Source organism: Hyposmocoma kahamanoa, unplaced genomic scaffold, assembly GCF_003589595.1.
Source record: "Hyposmocoma kahamanoa isolate Upper Pololo Valley unplaced genomic scaffold, ASM358959v1 160, whole genome shotgun sequence".
NCBI classification, from domain to species: Eukaryota; Metazoa; Arthropoda; class Insecta; order Lepidoptera; family Cosmopterigidae; genus Hyposmocoma; species Hyposmocoma kahamanoa.
Window position 1 is genome coordinate 8,216,863 of NW_020653575.1, and position 17,635 is coordinate 8,234,497.

General features: G+C 38.9%; 3 protein-coding genes across 6 annotated transcripts in view; 1 reads left to right on the top strand and 2 right to left on the bottom strand.

The window, feature by feature from the left end:
- Nucleotides 1-3,182: 3,182 nt before the first annotated feature.
- Nucleotides 3,183-4,875, bottom strand: LOC113240684 (dynein light chain 2, cytoplasmic). Of its 2 annotated transcripts, none has more exons than XM_026478064.1 (3): nt 4,727-4,875; nt 3,843-3,966; nt 3,183-3,581 (listed from the first exon to the last, which is right to left on the bottom strand). In XM_026478064.1, exons 2-3 carry the CDS (start codon nt 3,948-3,950, stop codon nt 3,420-3,422), a joined length of 270 nt encoding a protein of 89 aa, XP_026333849.1. In that variant the 5' UTR covers nt 3,951-3,966; nt 4,727-4,875; the 3' UTR covers nt 3,183-3,419. The 2 variants fall into 2 exon arrangements, with proteins under 2 accessions (XP_026333849.1, XP_026333848.1); XM_026478063.1 differs by lacking the exon at nt 4,727-4,875 and adding an exon at nt 4,355-4,491.
- Nucleotides 4,876-9,451: 4,576 nt separating this feature from the next.
- LOC113240655 (serine/arginine-rich splicing factor 1B) lies at nt 9,452-15,302 on the top strand. 2 transcript variants are annotated; one of them, XM_026478013.1, is made up of 5 exons: nt 9,452-9,742; nt 13,261-13,624; nt 13,700-13,776; nt 13,847-13,959; nt 14,290-15,302. In XM_026478013.1, exons 1-4 carry the CDS (start codon nt 9,564-9,566, stop codon nt 13,947-13,949), a joined length of 723 nt encoding a protein of 240 aa, XP_026333798.1. In that variant the 5' UTR covers nt 9,452-9,563; the 3' UTR covers nt 13,950-13,959; nt 14,290-15,302. The 2 variants fall into 2 exon arrangements, with proteins under 2 accessions (XP_026333798.1, XP_026333797.1); XM_026478012.1 differs by having other exon boundaries at nt 13,847-15,302.
- Nucleotides 15,303-15,461: 159 nt separating this feature from the next.
- LOC113240654 (2-methoxy-6-polyprenyl-1,4-benzoquinol methylase, mitochondrial) overlaps nt 15,462-17,635 on the bottom strand; it is a 9,434-nt gene continuing 7,260 nt past the window's right edge. For both annotated transcript variants that reach the window (XM_026478011.1, XM_026478009.1), the window contains 2 exons: nt 15,801-15,912; nt 15,462-15,695 (listed from right to left, as the gene is read on the bottom strand). In XM_026478011.1, coding sequence (XP_026333796.1) covers nt 15,673-15,695; nt 15,801-15,912 — 135 coding nt within the window. In that variant the 3' untranslated portion in view covers nt 15,462-15,672. The remainder of the gene's footprint in view (nt 15,696-15,800; nt 15,913-17,635) is intronic.

The following is a 17,635-nucleotide window of genomic DNA, read 5'->3' on the forward strand; positions in this document are numbered from 1 at the left end:
CTTAGTTGTACTCGCATGTTGTTTTGCAGCCATTTCAAAATATTATAAACTTCGATAGACATTGGACGCTAATGGGTATGTAATTATTTGAAGTGGTGATAATCAATCAATCTATATAATAATAATACTTGAAAATCATTACTGGTTGATAAGTAATCATGACATGTGGTTAGGGTAACAACAAATAATGAATTTAAAATCATACAATAACGTTTAAAATACTAGACCTCATAAAGTAGGGAAACTAAAGCCTCTCTACGAAGAATGTCATATTCAATGTATGGGAGCGTATGACGTTACAATTTTGGTTATTTATAGTTGTATTTATAAAAAGTTATTGATGTTTTACTCATCAGTAGGTAACGAATTGTCGATAGCAGTTTAAAGGCGCGTTCAAATTAGCCGCTGTTAGCCGCGCTGCAGCAGCGCTGCAGCCGCGCGGCGGCCGCGCGACCATCGCGCGATTCTCACTTTTCATACAATTTCTAGAAGCGCTGCAGCAGCGCGACTGTCGCGCGGCCACCGCGCGGTTCAGCGCTTCTAGAAATTGTATGAAAAGTGAGAATCGCGCGATGGTCGCGCGGCCGCCGCGCGGCTGCAGCACTGCTGCAGCGCGGCTAACAGCGGCTAATTTGAACGCGCCCTTAAGGTTTTTATATCTCTTATATTTACGGTTTAATCGCCTGGACACACTCTTAACGATTACACCTGTATAATATTGTGCCAGCCTGTAGCAATTTCTTTTCTATGAGCAGTAGTGATAAAATAACAATCGATGCTTGTGTAGTTTGATGAAATAAACCGTTTATTCCCGTCCCGTCCAGTAGTTCTATGTAGTTCAGATCTTTGTGATAATTTTGTTTTTAAACCAAAGCTTTATCATGTAAGTCTTAAATGTTTTCATTTCTTTATTTCCTGGCATTTTACATTTTATATACGCCCATGCATTCGCCAAATAAGATTTTGGCGCAAGTGGTCAGGCAGCACACAATGCCCCAATCCTTTCCTTTCCTTTCGATTTTGTAAGGCCTAATTTGCACGCTTTCTTCCACGCGTTATTAGTAAAATGGTAGTAGCAACCTTTTACTTCGTAAATGGGGAATTGTCTGCGAATGGCGTTTATCGCTGGGATCTCAAAGTAAACTTATTAGGTTGGAAATTTGGTACACGCGTCTTGAAGGATTAGTCGACATAGGACCATAGGTATTCTCCAATATCTATGCATAGGACCTATTCGCAAAACGGCATACTCTTGAAAAAGTGTCCTATTCGCCAAATGACCTATTCTTAAATCGGCCTGTTTGTAGAATGACGTATTCTTATAATGGCCTGTTAGTAGAATGACTTATTCTTAAAACACCCTGTTCGTAGAATGACTCATTCTTAAAAAGACCTGCAGCTCGATTTTGATTGCCTCTCCCGATCGAAAAGTGCGTCTTTTCAGAGTCGAAGCGTGTAAAATTGCGGATGGGCTGCCGGATCGGATCGACTCCGATTTGAATTAATATCAGGGCCCTGTTTGCCAAATGCCTTCTTTTTTAGTAGTGTAGCTAATTAGTGCACCATATTATTCAAAATTTTATTATATAAAATATCGAACACCTATTTCAATTTCAACAGCACTTCAATGTACGTATAATGTGATAAGCAATGGTCGGAAAAGGGGGTTCCACATGTATAGATACATATAGATGACCTCAAAAGTTCGTGGAATTACATTTATTTGCCAAGTTTTATTGAAATCGGTTACCGGAAAGTGCGCGAAAACGAATTCAACCCCTAGTTTAAATGGGACCTTTACCGAGGTACTCTTCCCAACAAAAAAGAATCGTCAAAATCGGTTCACAAATGCTAGTTAGGTATACATACAATAACATACACACGAAAAGAGCAGTCGATTAGGGAAAACATGTTTTGCCGTAGTACATTCAATGGATTGAGGGCAAAAACAAAAATTCCACAGTACCGTTATTGGGACAATGGCAAAAAAAAAATGCCTCTGTACCATCAATGGGACTGTCTAATGGTACAGAACCACCTCCTGTTAAGTCGGTTAAAAAGTAACGAAAATGGTCACTCTCTGTGTAGTAATTTTGAAAGAAATAAAGAAGACATTGAATTAAGATTTTATCTAAGAAGCTTGTTTTTTAATTCTTAGTTTACTTACTCCTTAAAAAATTCCGAAAATCGTTTATTAGGTCATTCCCCGAACAGTAATTTTCTCAAGAATAAGTCGTTTTGAGAGTAGGTCATATATTGACTAGTCCCCAAGTTCCCTATTAAAATCAATAATTCAAAGCACCAGTGGAGAGAGCTTGTGAAAGAGTTCGACCAGAGAGTACTGCCACCTTACCTATTTCTGCCGCCAAGCAGTAATGTTAGCATTACTGCGTTCCGGCTTAGAAGAGTAAGGGTGCTGGTGAAATTACAGGTACATGGGACTTGTCAACTTATATCTCAGGGTGACGGGCGCAGTGGCATGTTTGCGATTTAAACCTCTGAGTGGCACTGCAATTGTTATGGACAGGCGTGTTAGTACCCCGTGCTTCACTCAGGTGAACCCAGGTGCAGCACAGGTCCGCAGCCAGTTCACAAGGATCTCCTGGGAGACTGGCTAGGGGATCCTGGTGGACAAAACGGTAAATGTGTACCAAAACGTAAAATCGGTCATTGAATTTAGAATTTCTACTTATAGAACAATCTTGAAGCAAGTCTTACTGATACCTGCATTATTGTTCTTCCTCAACATATATAGACTATTACTATTAAGGATAATAGGCATGGCAGCCAAGTGGCAAGAGCAGGTAATAGGTGCCCACAGGTTTGTTGCAGCAGGCATGTCTCTCAAAGTACCTCATGAAAACAAAAGGGAATACGGTTTGTAAGAAAGTTTAATAATAGAAGTATTGAAAATATCTCCAGTGAATGTATCAACAAAGAAAATTAAACAATAAATTTTGTTAGGTACTAACATATGACTTTTACGCTATGCTAGGTAATAAAGTCTAGGAATATTAACTAAAATTTTCTTTAATATAAATACACTAGAAGTGAATGTTACCAAGTCATATCGAACCTTAAAGTATAGCTAACACAGTACAAACATACATCGAGTGCGCCGGGTACTAAGAAGTGAAGGGCGACGCGGAAATGTCCAGCATCTCTAATCAAACGGGTGAAGAGGCTCGTGCCAGAGCTGCCTGTCGCATTCACGCACACACTCACTCACGCCATAAATACACCTGGAATGCCGCCCCCGCCGCGTCGCTGCCCCCGCAGCAGGCGCTGCCCCTGGCAGGGCCCGCTGCGGCGACGGCGCGCGGCCGGCTTCAGAGAGCTCTGGAGGCGGACGAGACTGTAAACCCGATAATACTGCCGCAGCTAACAACACAAAATTTAGAGCGAGAGGTATGTAGCGCCTAGCCGCTCTTGAACAGGAGGATGGCGACCTGGCCGAGGTAGAAGTAGATGAAGTGGCGCGTCTCGTGCGTCACGTAGGAACCGAAGTTGCGGCCCACAATGCAGTGCCACGTCGGGTTGTACTTCTTGTCAAACTCCTTCTTGATAAACGCAGCGATGTCCTGGAAAAAACAAAACCAATGTCAAACTTTTCAAAGTGACCATGAACTCGATTGTATGAAATCAAAATGCAGCTCACACATTTGCTCAACTCGCATTTAACCATAAGCATTTGTGCACAAACATGAATTATGTAAATGTTAACTATTATTGCACATGCAATCTTTGTTGCACACATTTGAAGGTCGCATATCCAAGGTTAGCCAAAGGGTGTATATTAAACTGATAAGGAAGGGACAAGGGCCAGATAGAAAAACGCCTACCTTTTCAATGTTGAATTTTTCGAGAGCCTGAGTGGCGCAGTCGACTGCGTCCTGCTGCATCTCCTCGCTCATGTCAGCGTTCTTGATCACCGCCTTGCGGTCGCACATCTTGTCGTTTGTGTTTCTGTCGAAACAATACACGAATGTTATTAAGATGCCTTTGGAGGGCAAATTAAATAACTTCTAGCTCAAGTGCCAGCGACAAATGATTAGATATAACTAACATCGCTAGCGCTAGAAGTGGTTACAAACCTATGCGTGGCACTAAAGGTTATCACCGGGCCAGACTTATCACGAGCTTTACAGCGAATTATCCGCATCGCGCTATCGGGAGGCATTCATTTGATTATGCTCCTGAATAGCTATAAATAGCTTCCATTAAAGGTCGCGAAACCCGGGTCTTTAGCGCGCCCTTTATGAAATTCCACCCCGAGGAAACTGCTGCATCACCCTTATAAACGCAATGCGAAATCATTAACGAGATATACCTACGGACTATTGAACTACAGTACCTGACCTCCTGCTCTGGCTGTGACGGCAACTTAGTGCTTATCCTCACAGAGGCACTGGCGGTAAGTCCCGTCATCAAAGGAAATACGCGAAAACTACCGCCTGCAGCCTATTGCCAGACCCGCAAGGGCCGCCTAACTGATAAACCAATTGTCCACGGTGCACCCAATGCAGATTATTCCCATAGATACGAGAAAGTTTAATCAATAACCGCTGTTTGTTATACATTTTTGCGAATTAAGTTCAACTAATTGTCGAGCGCGAGTCCGGCACACCATTTTGTGAAGAACACGAAATTTACAACAACTTCACAAATCATTCATAGCTGCAAACAAGGAACAGTTGTACATAAATAAAAATAAATAAATACTCACTTTTACTTCGGAATAAGAAGAAATTCTCACGTAAAGATTTTGTTACCGGAGATTTCTATGCCTACTTTCTAGAGGATTCTTTCACAGGCTTCTTTCAGCGGAGATTTCTTCTCTGTGGCGGCAGAGGGCGTTCTAAATTTAAAATTATTCGAAAAATAAATTATTGACTTTTGGGGTTAAATATTCTGCAAGTCATAATTTTATTTTTAATTTAGCCATTATCTTTTTTCTTCGAAATTGTGAAAACAGTTATCAATAAAGCCTTATTTTTTTATTTATTATTAATTTCGAGAGCCAGATTTATAGTACAGTGATTGGCGCACTAGTGCGGATACACGTCCGATTTTTCCATCCGATAGTCGGATCCGATAGTCTGATCCGACTATCGGAAGACGTATATTTGTATGGACACTCAATACACGTCCGATCCGATAATCGGATCTGACGTCCGAGTCGGAAATAGCATCGATTTTATTACCGGTCCGATTGTCGGAAGGCGTGCTCTCTATACTTTTGCGGGGAGATGAAATATACGTCCGATTCTTCCCTCCGATTTGCAACGTTGCCAATGCAAATTATTCAAAATACCTAAAAATCAAAGTTATAAATTTATAGAGAGAGCAAAGGTCATTTCGGGCATAAAGTGCGATTTTGAAAAAAATATCAATATCGTTCATAAACAAACAAATAAATAATGTTTATGGCAATGATCATCAAGGTAACAAAAATGCGATAAAATGCTAGAATTCGAGGGCATTTTCCCCACATAACCTAATCCCCACAAAATCCCTAAACGAGTTGTTGAGTTGAAATTCCCTGCATTTGGGGAATTCCCCATAAATGGGCAACACTGAAGTTAGTTCAGAAAAGTCTGCATGGCAGTCCGTCGCGCAGATTAGGAGACTGCTCACCACATAACACTGCTCACTGCTTACACATTATCCTGTGTATGGCCCACGTATGGAACCTTGCAGGATTACAGGATGGCTTGTACGCGCTGCGACTAAAAATAAAAAAATTGCGACTAAATAAAATTAAAAAAAAATAATAATCCTGCATTACACGGCGAACTGCAATGCAGGTTAATGACTTTTAGGGTCGTATTCCAGAACTATACACAATGCTCATGTCAGGACTTGAGTATGATTCAAAGCACTAGAAATCATACTCAAGTCCTTGCCATTAGGGTCGTATTTCCAGTGCTTGAAATCATACTCAAGTCTGCTCAAGTCAGGATTTGAGTATGGTTTAAAGCACTCGAAATCATACTCAAGTCCCAGCCATTAGAGTCGTATTTCCAGTGTTTGAAACCATACTCAGATCAGGACTTGAGTATTGCAGTGAGCACTGAAAATCATACTCAAGTCCTTGCCATTGGGGTCGTATTTCCAGTGTTTGAAATCATACTCAAGTCTGCTCAAGTCCTGACTTGAGCCTTGATTAGAGTTCTGGAATATGACCCTTAGTTGTAATTTTGTAGGCGTAAGTGCGACAGGACTAGTGTTGGGTCTAAGAAAAATCTCCATTTCGAAAAATTCACAATTTTAAGAAAAAATATATTTTTTTCCGAGTATTTTTCCACATTTGACAGTTGATACCTGTCAAAAGTAGAAGTTACTGTACGACAACGGTGGAGTCACTCAAAAGATTTTTTTTATTCGCAGTCGTACAAACATTTTAAAACTCGTTTTTCTCTAACTTGTTTTAGCTGTACAATTTTATTTTATGATACAGCTAAATAACACTTCAAAAGATATTTCTAAACGTAGAACTTAATAATCGAATTATATTTTTCCAATTTCTCAAATATTTCAGTTTTTCCACTATGTTAAATATTTCGGAAAATTACCCAACAGTACAGTCAAGAGCACATCAAGCTTGACACTTTGTGCTTTGGATCGTGCTTATTTTAAGTGGCATAGAGTTGAATTTAAGTCTTAGGTATCAAGCTTGACGTGCTCTTACACAGGATAGGCTTGCCAGCACATTAGTACACATTACATTCATAATTTAATCCTAGTTTTAATTTCTGGTATTTATACTTTTATTGTAATAAACCATTCTTCAAACTTGTCACTCGACAAGTCGACAGTACAACAAATAAACATTTCGTTCAAGTTGCTGGCAATGCATGGTATTAAACATGTGAGACTTAATTGTTTTTTGGCAATGTTACATTAAAATGGAATGAGCTCAGATAACAAAATAATTGTAATCTGAGGGAATGAGTATAATTTAATGTTTTGTATATTTATACAACGTTTTTAGATATAAGGAATATTTATGAAATATTCATTCTGAGTAATATGTTTACAAACAGATATTTTTACTACAGTTGGACATGGACATAGTGTACTTGTGACAGAAAGAGTAAACTAGAATCTATTTATTAATTAGTAATAAGTCATAATGTTTTGATGTTTGGACAACATTTTTAAAAACGTATTGTTTTTATTGTTGTTATTAATTAATTTTGGACGCGACAAATGTGTAAACACTGGACATGTATGAAAATATGATTGAAAGACTTTTAGAGGACACAGGTTGCGTTGCACCCGACACATTCATAATTATATACCTACTTCCAGACACATAAACAGAGCCATCTTTCATTTTTATTCTTAAGCGTCATGGTACGAAAAGTCAATGTAAGGTTAAAGTAATATTGTTTTAAGAGGTTGTGGTAGGCCCCCTGTACACAAGTATATAAAATTATTATGAGTCAAAAAGAATAATTTACAACAATCAATTAAAGGGCAGAACACAAAAATATTTGATATCATTAAAGAAACAGTCTTCCCCGGTTTTATAAATTCTTTGAAATTTTAATTTGAGACAAGGACTTATGGAAGCTACGTTTAGCTGAGACGTTTAATATACCAATTATTACAAAATAGTAGTTTATGACCAATCAAATCGACACATCAGTAGAACAAAGGTCTTTGTGCAAGGCTACTTATTCTCAGGACATAGTACATTTCGTTCGTTCTTCTTCGCTGTGAATGTCAGATCGACTATTGTTCAATTTTATAATTTCCGAAACGAAACAAGATATATGTATAAATTCTCAAAACACCTTTACGTAGGCCTTAAGTTTGAATAATGAAATTATTCTGTAACGTACTTATTCTCTTTTCGCTATATAATCACATCGGACTCTGTTCTTCGGATGAGTCGAAATATTGTAGAAAAGGTCATATTATAATTCTGAAAATTCAAGGTGGCTCGACTTATGTTCGGGAGTGTATCATACGTTTTGACACTTTTATTTAACAGCACACCCCGGACACTACATACAACAGTCGAAAGTTAGTTCCTTACTACTACTACATATTGCGAGGCGCTATCTGCACACGTGAAAATGAGTGCGTGAAGTGGGGGTTACCCATCACTATCTCGTACTTATTACGTTACGTGGTCGGAGCGGCAACATAGCGAAAATTCTAACGGAAATTTCTTTTAATAGAATCTTAAAATTACACATGTTCATTAGGTATTTATATCGATATAATGTTTTTCATTTATTCACTAACTAGAGTAATATTGAAGATTAAAAAAAATATATATTATAAGCACTTAAAGTATTATATTTTGGACAGAACGTACTTTTATATAAGGTAACCAAGATATTTGAAATTGCGTGTCTAGTTTATCATTACCTTGTTAATAATTAGGTATATTCACTACTTAATATTTGTCGGCAATGCAAATTGATAATTCGAGAATCCTTGTGTACTAGCTCACGAAGTTATGGCGCCTCATTATATTGATATAATAAATCTGTATTACGTATTACTCTGCACTAAATAAATGAAGAAAACAATAACTGAATGAGTTTCAGACAAGTTATTTTATTTGTTTATTTTTCATATTTCGGAAAACGAAACTCCTCTCGTTATCCCGTTTCGTTGATGATAAACAGCCGTACACAGCACAATTCACAACTATCATAAATAGTAACGTAAAATGATGTTATATATTAAGGTACAAGTTTCGTAATGAATAAAGGAAAACTATATTCAAATAATGAAAACCGTCTTAGCGCGAAAAAGCTACTCGCCGACAGCCTTGTTGCCGTTCGTCAACGTGACCGTGAAGTGCGGGGTGTGGTGCGGGTATTAAAGCTAGGGAGGGATGGAGTGTCCATTCTCGTTGCTTATTTGTTCTCTGCTAACAGGTACTAGTACCTGTACTAGTTACGATCGACCTATTATTTGAACACATGATGGCTGTCCATCCTTTATTTTTCCATCCTCTAAAGGGCCACACATATCAGGGCCGTGCCCGGGACGTGGACGGGCCTTGTTAGTTTGTATGAACTCTTAGCCCGTCCCGGCGCCGGCTGGGACGCGGACAAATGTGAACGAGAGAGCACGGCCCGTCCACGTCCCGGGCACGGCCCTAAAGTGTGCAGTTAATCCTTAAGCTCTCCATTCCCGTTCTCCGCCCGACATATCCGTCTAGCAAATAATTAGCAGCCATTAGTGTAAAAAAATGTGTTAAACGAAAATAAAAACACACCGATCGAGGTTATCAATCGACCTTTTACTGGACGAAATTAATATACTGGCAACACTAAGGCAAGGAGAAGGTAATCTGCTAGCCTTGTCTTTTTCCGAATGACAAACAAAGATAATAGTATTTTGACGTCAGTACAAAAAACATCACCATTTCCATTTCCGCTAGTTGCTTCAGTCAAGTTGTCTTGTCTGTCGGGTAATACGCCATCTTTATTTTGTGAATGATCTTCGCGTACGCTGCTACACAGACGCGGTCAATTAATTTAGTAAAACGTTTGTAGGGAAGGTAGTAGTTATAGTGTATTAAGTTGAACATAATGTCGGGCGGAAGCAGCAGCAACAGGAATGAGTGCAGAATATACGTCGGAAACTTGCCACCAGACATAAGGACAAAGGACATTCAAGACCTCTTTTACAAATTCGGCAAAGTTACTTTCGTCGATTTGAAAAACAGGAAAGGACCTCCGTTTGCCTTTGTCGAATTTGAGGATCCAAGGTATGACAATATTTTTAACCTGGTTTAGTTATTTCCTAAATCCTTTTGATGTCATGGACATTCTTTTCCGCTAATGCTAGACACAGGCGTTCTACCGCTTTTAAATGACTATGCATGTTTATAAATGAGACGCATTTACGACGACCTATTTAATAATTAACGTGTGGTTATATGGCTTATCACGTCCTGTTGCGCTGTTACAAGTTATTGAAAAGATAAAATGTGTCCCATATATTTTAATGTAGAAGGTAGGTAATACATTATAGTAGTGATATAATTATTCCAGTACGCGCTTGCTTCAAAATATCATATGTAATGTAACTTAGCGTGTATTTAGGGTGTGTGGAATGCTCCTCAGTGCGTGACTGTTATTGGGGTGACTAATTTACGCTGTATTGGAAAGCATATTTTCCGATTTAGTTATACCTATATAACTTGAATACACCCACACAAACACACTTTGCTTGTTTTCCACTTATGTATTGACAACCATTATCATCTTAATTAACAATGTCTTGGTTTTCTTTTAGTTTATAAACTCTTGATGAGTTTCTATAAATATAATAATATTCGGCCAAAGTTTCGGCCTTTTACAGGTCCGATGGTCACGATTAACTGAGGTGGTAAAGTCCTCTACCAGTTTTGTTTAATATTAACGCAAACGTTGGTTTGTATTGAAAAAAACAAATGCACTATTTAAATCCAGAAATATGGTTTCATATCCTACGTAACAATAGCAAAAACATAAGAACTCCATAAATACCGATTGGATTCAGGACTGAGTTTCAAACATGATAAGTTTTGTGTAAGCAGTAGGTATAATCATTTTATTTAAGCTGTAGTGTGTTTTGTTTGATAATGGATGACAAATGGTCAATGAACGTTATGTCTTAGAGAAATAATCTATGAAGATAATATCTTTGTTGAAGTCATATTCAGTTTTCTTTTGTATATGACTTTCACCAATTATTGAAGGATACATATTATAATTGTTATTAAAGATAAAACAACAGAACAACAGGATTTGGCAAGGATAAGCCACTTAATGACAACTTGTTTAACAAACAGCTTTGTAAGTATGCAGCATTAATACATGCATATTCTTCATTGTGCATGTATAAATATTTTTATATTTCTGTTAAAAACATGCCTTTCAGTTCCATATGAATTACTAATTGTGTCTACATAAAATGTGATTCTTATTACATAGTTAAAGTGAATAATCATTATCTTGTTTAAGGAATCTATTGAATGGAATATATACCTTTTATTGAATAAATATTGTAATTATTGACCTCATCAAACAAGTTGAATGTTTTTAAGGTAATTTCATTTGAGTTTTTTTTAACAATAGGACTTTAGAATAGCTGACATCGAAATAGGGGAAGAAGGAGAGAGGACCCCTATGAAATTTCGAATTTTGGGGGTTAATAGCTACTGAGATATAAAAACCATTAAAAGCTTCAACAAAACTCCTAATAGCGTTACTATTTTGCTGTATTTAATCAGTTAATTAAGTTAACAACATTAATGTTTATATTAACATTTATTACCAGACCAGTGCAGATTTATGTACTTATTTTTTGGACAAAAGAAAAATCAAACCCTTCAAACAATGCCAGTTATGTATCTATATTTTAAAATATCTGAAACAAATATCTGATGCAAATATACAAGATTTCTGGTCATGAAGAAAGTCTATTTGTTAAGATTCTAGACTAACTTATTTAATAACATTATTGGTATGTATCTGTCCGTAACAAAAGTTTTTCAAAATTTAAACTTTAAAAAAGACATACAATGTGTTTTTTTTTTGTATGTGCACTGAAAAGGTTTGTTTAGATAGTTATTTATTTGCATATAAATTACATTTACATTTTAAAAACAATGATTAATACAATACATTTATACCCTTTGAGATCATAGTTATCACTATTTACTCCCAAGGTTTATGATATGTTTGATCATTAAAGATTCAACTTAAACTTCAAACCTATTATATAACATATTTTGAAATAACTCTAACCAAGACACTAGCTATGCATGATGTGGTTTAGGTTCTGTGTGTGCACCAAGTTAACACTAACTAAAGGTTATATTGTGAAATCAGTAGAGGTTCAATTGGAGTTAAATGATTTTGAAGTATTTTGCTAATATAAACAGTACTTGTATCTTTTAAGAGGTAAAAACAAAAATAATGTACAAAATTTTATTTTGTTGCTGGCTGACAATCTACTACAGTGCCACAAAGTACTGCTTAAGATTAGCATTGTACAGTTTTTTCTTTATGCATTGTTTTCCTACAAAATATATTGTACATTTAGGAATTAAATTAAACTCTATGCGCTTACAATAAAAATGGTCCATAAATGGACCAGTGTCAAGTTTGATGTACTCTTGGCGGCACAAATTATTTTACGAATATCCATATTAATAATTATACAAATCAGACGTTATAAATTCCGACAAAAGTATTGCTTGTTGGGAAAACTTTTATATTTTCTAAATTACAAAAATCTACAATTTCGTTTTTTATACATTTAAACTAAGGTTGTACATTTCGCTTTTTATAATGGTACTTTTTTTAAATTAAATGACTTCATACAAGATAATTATGACTTAACAATAGATGAACTGAAAGGGAATACTTTTAGTGTTAGCATTTTTTACCACTTGCCCAACTCTCAATACTCAATACTTTGTAATAACTCTAATTTTACATATAGGAAATGAAACTATTTTTCCGGATTTAAATCGCGTATATTTGTTTTTTCAAACAAAAAAAAATTTGTTTGAAATTAAATTAATTAAATTTTTATTGAATTGATATTCAATTATTTTTTGTGAAATTACTCCACTAGTTTGTTATAATTATTAATACAAAGATCGAACACTCAGAAAAAATTCCTTCGATCCGGTCGGATTCGAACCGACGTCTTCTTGCATACCGTGCCAGACGCTATACCAACTAAGCCACGGAACGAACTAACGGACCTCACGAATTTTTCTATGTGCTTGCGTCGTATCTTTATACTTGGTCTTTCAACGACTTTTTAGTCGTAGCGCCATCTATGAGAAATCTATTACAGATTTATCACATGAAATTAAAATGTTTGAAAAAACAAATATACGCGATTTAAATCCGGAAAAATAGTTTCATTTCCTATGTGTAACAATCGCGAAAACCTAAGAACTCTAATTTTACAAGTACAAAGTATAGCCGATTTATGATAAGATATGTGACGGGCTCGTATCAGACTATTGATACTATCCGGTCGTACCTAGCTTTTTGGCCTTGCAAAGAACGACACTTGAAAAGTATAATTTTTTGGCCTCACCACATCCACATCTCTTTATCTCTGATATTTCCAAACGTACTATTATTATCAGGGGAGAAACAGGCTCGAAAGTTTTTTCTTCGTGTCACATTAAAGCGGACCTAGCAGTAACACCGCGTCAGTCACGGGAACAAGACGGCAGTGGAGAGAGGAGATTGACCGCAGATTTAATTCGTGCAGAGACGCCGACGACGCGGTCCGCGCCCGCGACGGGTACGACTACGACGGGTACCGGCTGCGCGTGGAGTTCCCGCGCGGCGGCGGCGGCGGGGGCGCGCGCGGGGGGCGCGGCGGCGGGGAGCGCTTCGGCGCGCGCAACAACACGCGCGGGCCGCCCGCGCGCCGCTCCGAGTACCGCGTGCTGGTCACGGGCCTGCCGCCCTCCGGCTCGTGGCAGGACCTCAAGGACCACATGCGCGAGGCGGGCGACGTCTGCTTCGCCGACACCTTCAAGGACGGCACCGGCGTCGTCGAGTTCCTGCGCCACGAGGACATGAAGTACGCCGTCAAGAAGCTCGACGACTCCAGGTTCCGGAGCCACGAGGCGAGTCTCGACTCTCGTTCTGCTACCGGCCGCTCCGTGCTGCGAGTAAACACTGATCCGTCTCTCGTTGTTCAGGGCGAAGTGTCGTACATCCGCGTGAAGGAAGACTACGGCGGCGGCGGCGCAGACCGGTACAGCGGCGATCGTGACAGGTGAGTGGCTCGGTGTGCGTCCGATGCGGTCGTGCCGCGAGGACCGACTAACCAGTCGTGACGTCGCCAGGTCGCGGTCGTACTCCCCGCGGCGGCGCGGCTCGCCCACCTACTCGCCGGTGCGCCGCAGCTACAGCCGCAGTCGCTCCCGCTCGCGCTCGCACAACTACTAACCCGGGGCAGGTCAGTATGCTTCCGTAACTGCGACCGCTCTTACGTGCGTCGGTACTGTTGGAAAACATCTGGTCCCTTTTGGAAAGCCAGAATTTAAATGTCGATTTTTAACCGATATGCGATAGTCCGTTCATTCTAATTCACTTTAATTTTTAATGAAAACGAGAAGGATCGAATGGAGACGCCACTGAGGATATTGTCCAGGTATTTTTATCGGCTAGTGTACTTATTGATATTCGCATTATAGCTACATTCTGAATACCTTTTCCCGTGGATTTTGATGGTGGATGTTTTGCAATGTTTGGATGTGGGTTACTGAAGATGATGTCTTATCGACAGCGGCGCGGCGGCGGCGGCGCGGCGGCGGCGGGCGCGGCCCTCTTAGTGCTTACATAAACAAACTTAGCCTTAAGGACGTTTACTGTACGCGCGCTTCGCTCTGACGGCGACAGCACGCCATTCAAAGCGACACACCGTACGTAACATTTGTCTATTGTGCCTAACTATAAGAGTGCTAACCGTGGAGGCGACGTTTGTCGCTTTGAATGGAGGCCTGTTGAAAGGTTTTTCAAAACGAATGGCAATTCGCCGACGGAACGAACGGTCACTGTACAAGTAGCAAGTAAATGACCATGCCCCTACCTGTATAACTAAAAGTATTTTCTTTTGTTTCATCCACTGTGGATTGGGCTCGTTGGATGTGCTTGGCTGGAGGTGTGAGTCAGGATGCAGTAGGATCGCGCGGAGGATAACGGATCGTATATTAGGATCGGATCGCGAGGAACGGATAGGACGCGCGCACTCATCGCACAGGAATCTCGGATATTTGGATCGTACCGAAGGATCTGCACGGCGACCGGAGGATTTGCGGGTCTGCCGTGCTCGCGTGCTCGTTACACTTTCTCAGGGATCTTTACGGTTCGGACTCTGGACCACCGGACTGGACTTCCGCGCTGGATGCCAGGATCACGGATCTTTGGGTATGATTTTAAAATTTTTGCAAATAACTTATGTTGAGTGCACGCTCGGTACAGAGTTTAATGTTTGTTTGGATATCCTTAACTCACACTTTATTTGCTTCTCGATGTCTGCGTTTGCCTAGACTTAGGAATCCACGGATGTACGACGGAAACAGTTTCAGCTTTGCTCATTAGTGTGTTTAGACCTAACAGTCATATAAAGCATGCTTACTGAGCTTCATCCTGTAAACAATACATAAGTTAGGCGTAGGCACGGTTTGCCAGGCGCGAGGCGAGTGACTGGCGATGGATGCCCGCACGATATTCACAATTATGTATTAGAACTTGATTGAGTGTGTCGGTGAGAGTAAAAGGTGTATGTGACCGTTATTAATTTCAAGGTAGCTGAAGGATAGGTTGGTACTCGAACTAAATCACAAATTGTATAAAAAACTTTTGACGATATCGTAGTATTAATGAAACGAAAATGTAATTTAGGCACAGATCTGCATTCCAAAGACCGACACAGTTTGATGGACTTAATAAATTCCTTGAATATATCAATTGTTTTATTTATTCTACTATCAATTGCACCACTAAGTATCTATACTAACTCACTCTAAACAAAATCATCATCAAAAATCAAAATCAAAACTAGCTCAAAGTATATATAAGAAGGACTGGTCAAATCTTAAACCCTGAATGTATCGCACACACACCGAACGTCAGATTTTCATAAGTTACTTGTCTGAATCCTGCATCTTCAATCATCGTCTTGAATTTCTCCTGGAAAGAAAACAGAATTGGTTTATAATCCATATTCATCCTAACAAAATCAAGGCATTAAAAATATTTATCATATTAAAAATATTAATATTTATAATCTTGTACCTGATTTGGGAATTGTCTGATGCTCTCCACTAAATACTGGTAAGGTTTCCACTGTCCCGCTATCAGTTGTCCCAACACAGGAATCACTTGAAACGAATACTGATCGTACAACCTGCAACAGCAGTTTTTCTTATGGCACGTGAAAACCGAATAAAGTCGTAACTCAAAATTGTGGAATTAAGAAAACACGATTTGAAAGTTCAAAACATCAAATCTCGTTTACAAATGAATAATAATAATAATTCATTTATTTGTGAATGGTTATATAGAAGCTGACGTACAAATTAAGTATAGTTTCACTGTGTCCGGCCAAACATTAGGCAAACAAATACTGAAGGTGTATTATATACATTCACTCGCATGCACTTCGACAGACTAAACCAAATGTGATTTTTTTCTTTTTCAAAATAGACCTTGTTCATAAGCGCCTAATTACACGAAATTCGTGTCGAAATAAATGCGCCCCAAAGCTGTCTTGGGATTGACCTTGGATAGTAAACCCAATAGTTTCCACATATATCTTCCTTGGCCAGCAGATTAAGCTCTGCTGCATACGCAGTCCGTAGAATACGTGAACTTACCAATGTTGCTACTGCTAGACTAGTTACTTCCATAGTATAATGTCCTACGGGATTCTCATGCAGGGTAAAGCGGCAGATACACAAACCATATTTGTGTTGCAAAAACGAGCGATTCGTTCTGTGTACCGTTTAGGTTCTCAGATTTCTCTCAGAGAAAACTTTATGGAGACTGCTATCATGACTGTGGCATCTCAGTACATTTACTCAAATATTTTGTATGCCCGTAAAAAAATACAATTTCGTTAAGAAAGAAGATATCCATAATATTAACCTTAGAACTAAGTGCAAACTCACGGTACCGCGATTCTGTCAAACTAAGGTAAAAGATTATTTAATGGGGCACTGTACACGATTTTACAATAAGATTCCGGAGCATGTATTAAGATTACCATCCAGTTTAAAACTTAGCGCCCAGACACACGAGAAAGTTTTCGCGCGGCCGAAGAGTGGAGTCCTCGGCGGCCGCCGCGCGGTCGAAGAGCGGAGTCCGTGGCGGCCGCCGCGTGGTCGAAGAACGGACTCCGCTCGACGACCGCGTAGACAAAAGACAAGCTAATGCCTTCCAGCTAAAAAAATAGAGCATGTTTTGCCATGACAGTTCGGTCTCTGAACACGTGCACGCGGATGCTGGGCGGCGGCTACCGCAGACTCCGCTCTTCGACCGCGCGGGGTGAGCGCGATGAAATTCGTGTCGTATAAACGCGCCCTTAACGTATTTTAATTGAAAAATCATTACAAAATTGTAAACTACGTGTTAGATAAAGATGTATGGAAAGACAACATAAGTCTAGATTTCACACATATGTTTCAAAATGTATTCTATAGCATTTAAGTTTATTTGTAAAGAGCAATCCCTAGAATTTCTTGCTCGTTGTTCTCAGGGAGGTCAGCCAGTGTAGTGAACGAGTAGTAGCTTCAAAAATGACGTTTTCAAATGTAAAAATTTTGCTAGAAATATAAAAAAAAACTTAAACGATTATTTGACTTTGACTTTCGATAAATATTACGCAGATAGGGTTGTAACCTTGTAATATTATAAAGAAGGGGTAGAAGTCCCATTTTTACAAAACTTCCGTACATAGTCATTCTTACTTGGTATTGGCAAATTCATCGATTATTTCGATGGAGCCATAGCATTTAAAAGAAGAAGAACGGCGGGCGTGCGAACATGGATTTAATAAGTCTATCAGTAATTTAAACGCGGTGATAGTTAGGTACATGGGTCAATTTTAATGGTAACTAAAAATAATAATA

Coding starts and splice junctions, on each gene's coding strand:
- LOC113240684 (XM_026478063.1), bottom strand. CDS start 4,428: ATGACGGGACTTACCGCCAGTGCCTCTGTGAGGATAAGCACTAAGTTG. Junction 3,967..4,354: donor CAGCCAGAGCAGGAGGTCAG/GTACTGTAGTTC, acceptor TTGTTTCGACAG/AAACACAAACGACAAGATGT. Junction 3,582..3,842: donor AAAAATTCAACATTGAAAAG/GTAGGCGTTTTT, acceptor TGTTTTTTCCAG/GACATCGCTGCGTTTATCAA.
- LOC113240655 (XM_026478012.1), top strand. CDS start 9,564: ATGTCGGGCGGAAGCAGCAGCAACAGGAATGAGTGCAGAATATACGTC. Junction 13,625..13,699: donor CCAGGTTCCGGAGCCACGAG/GCGAGTCTCGAC, acceptor CTCGTTGTTCAG/GGCGAAGTGTCGTACATCCG. Junction 13,777..13,846: donor TACAGCGGCGATCGTGACAG/GTGAGTGGCTCG, acceptor TGACGTCGCCAG/GTCGCGGTCGTACTCCCCGC.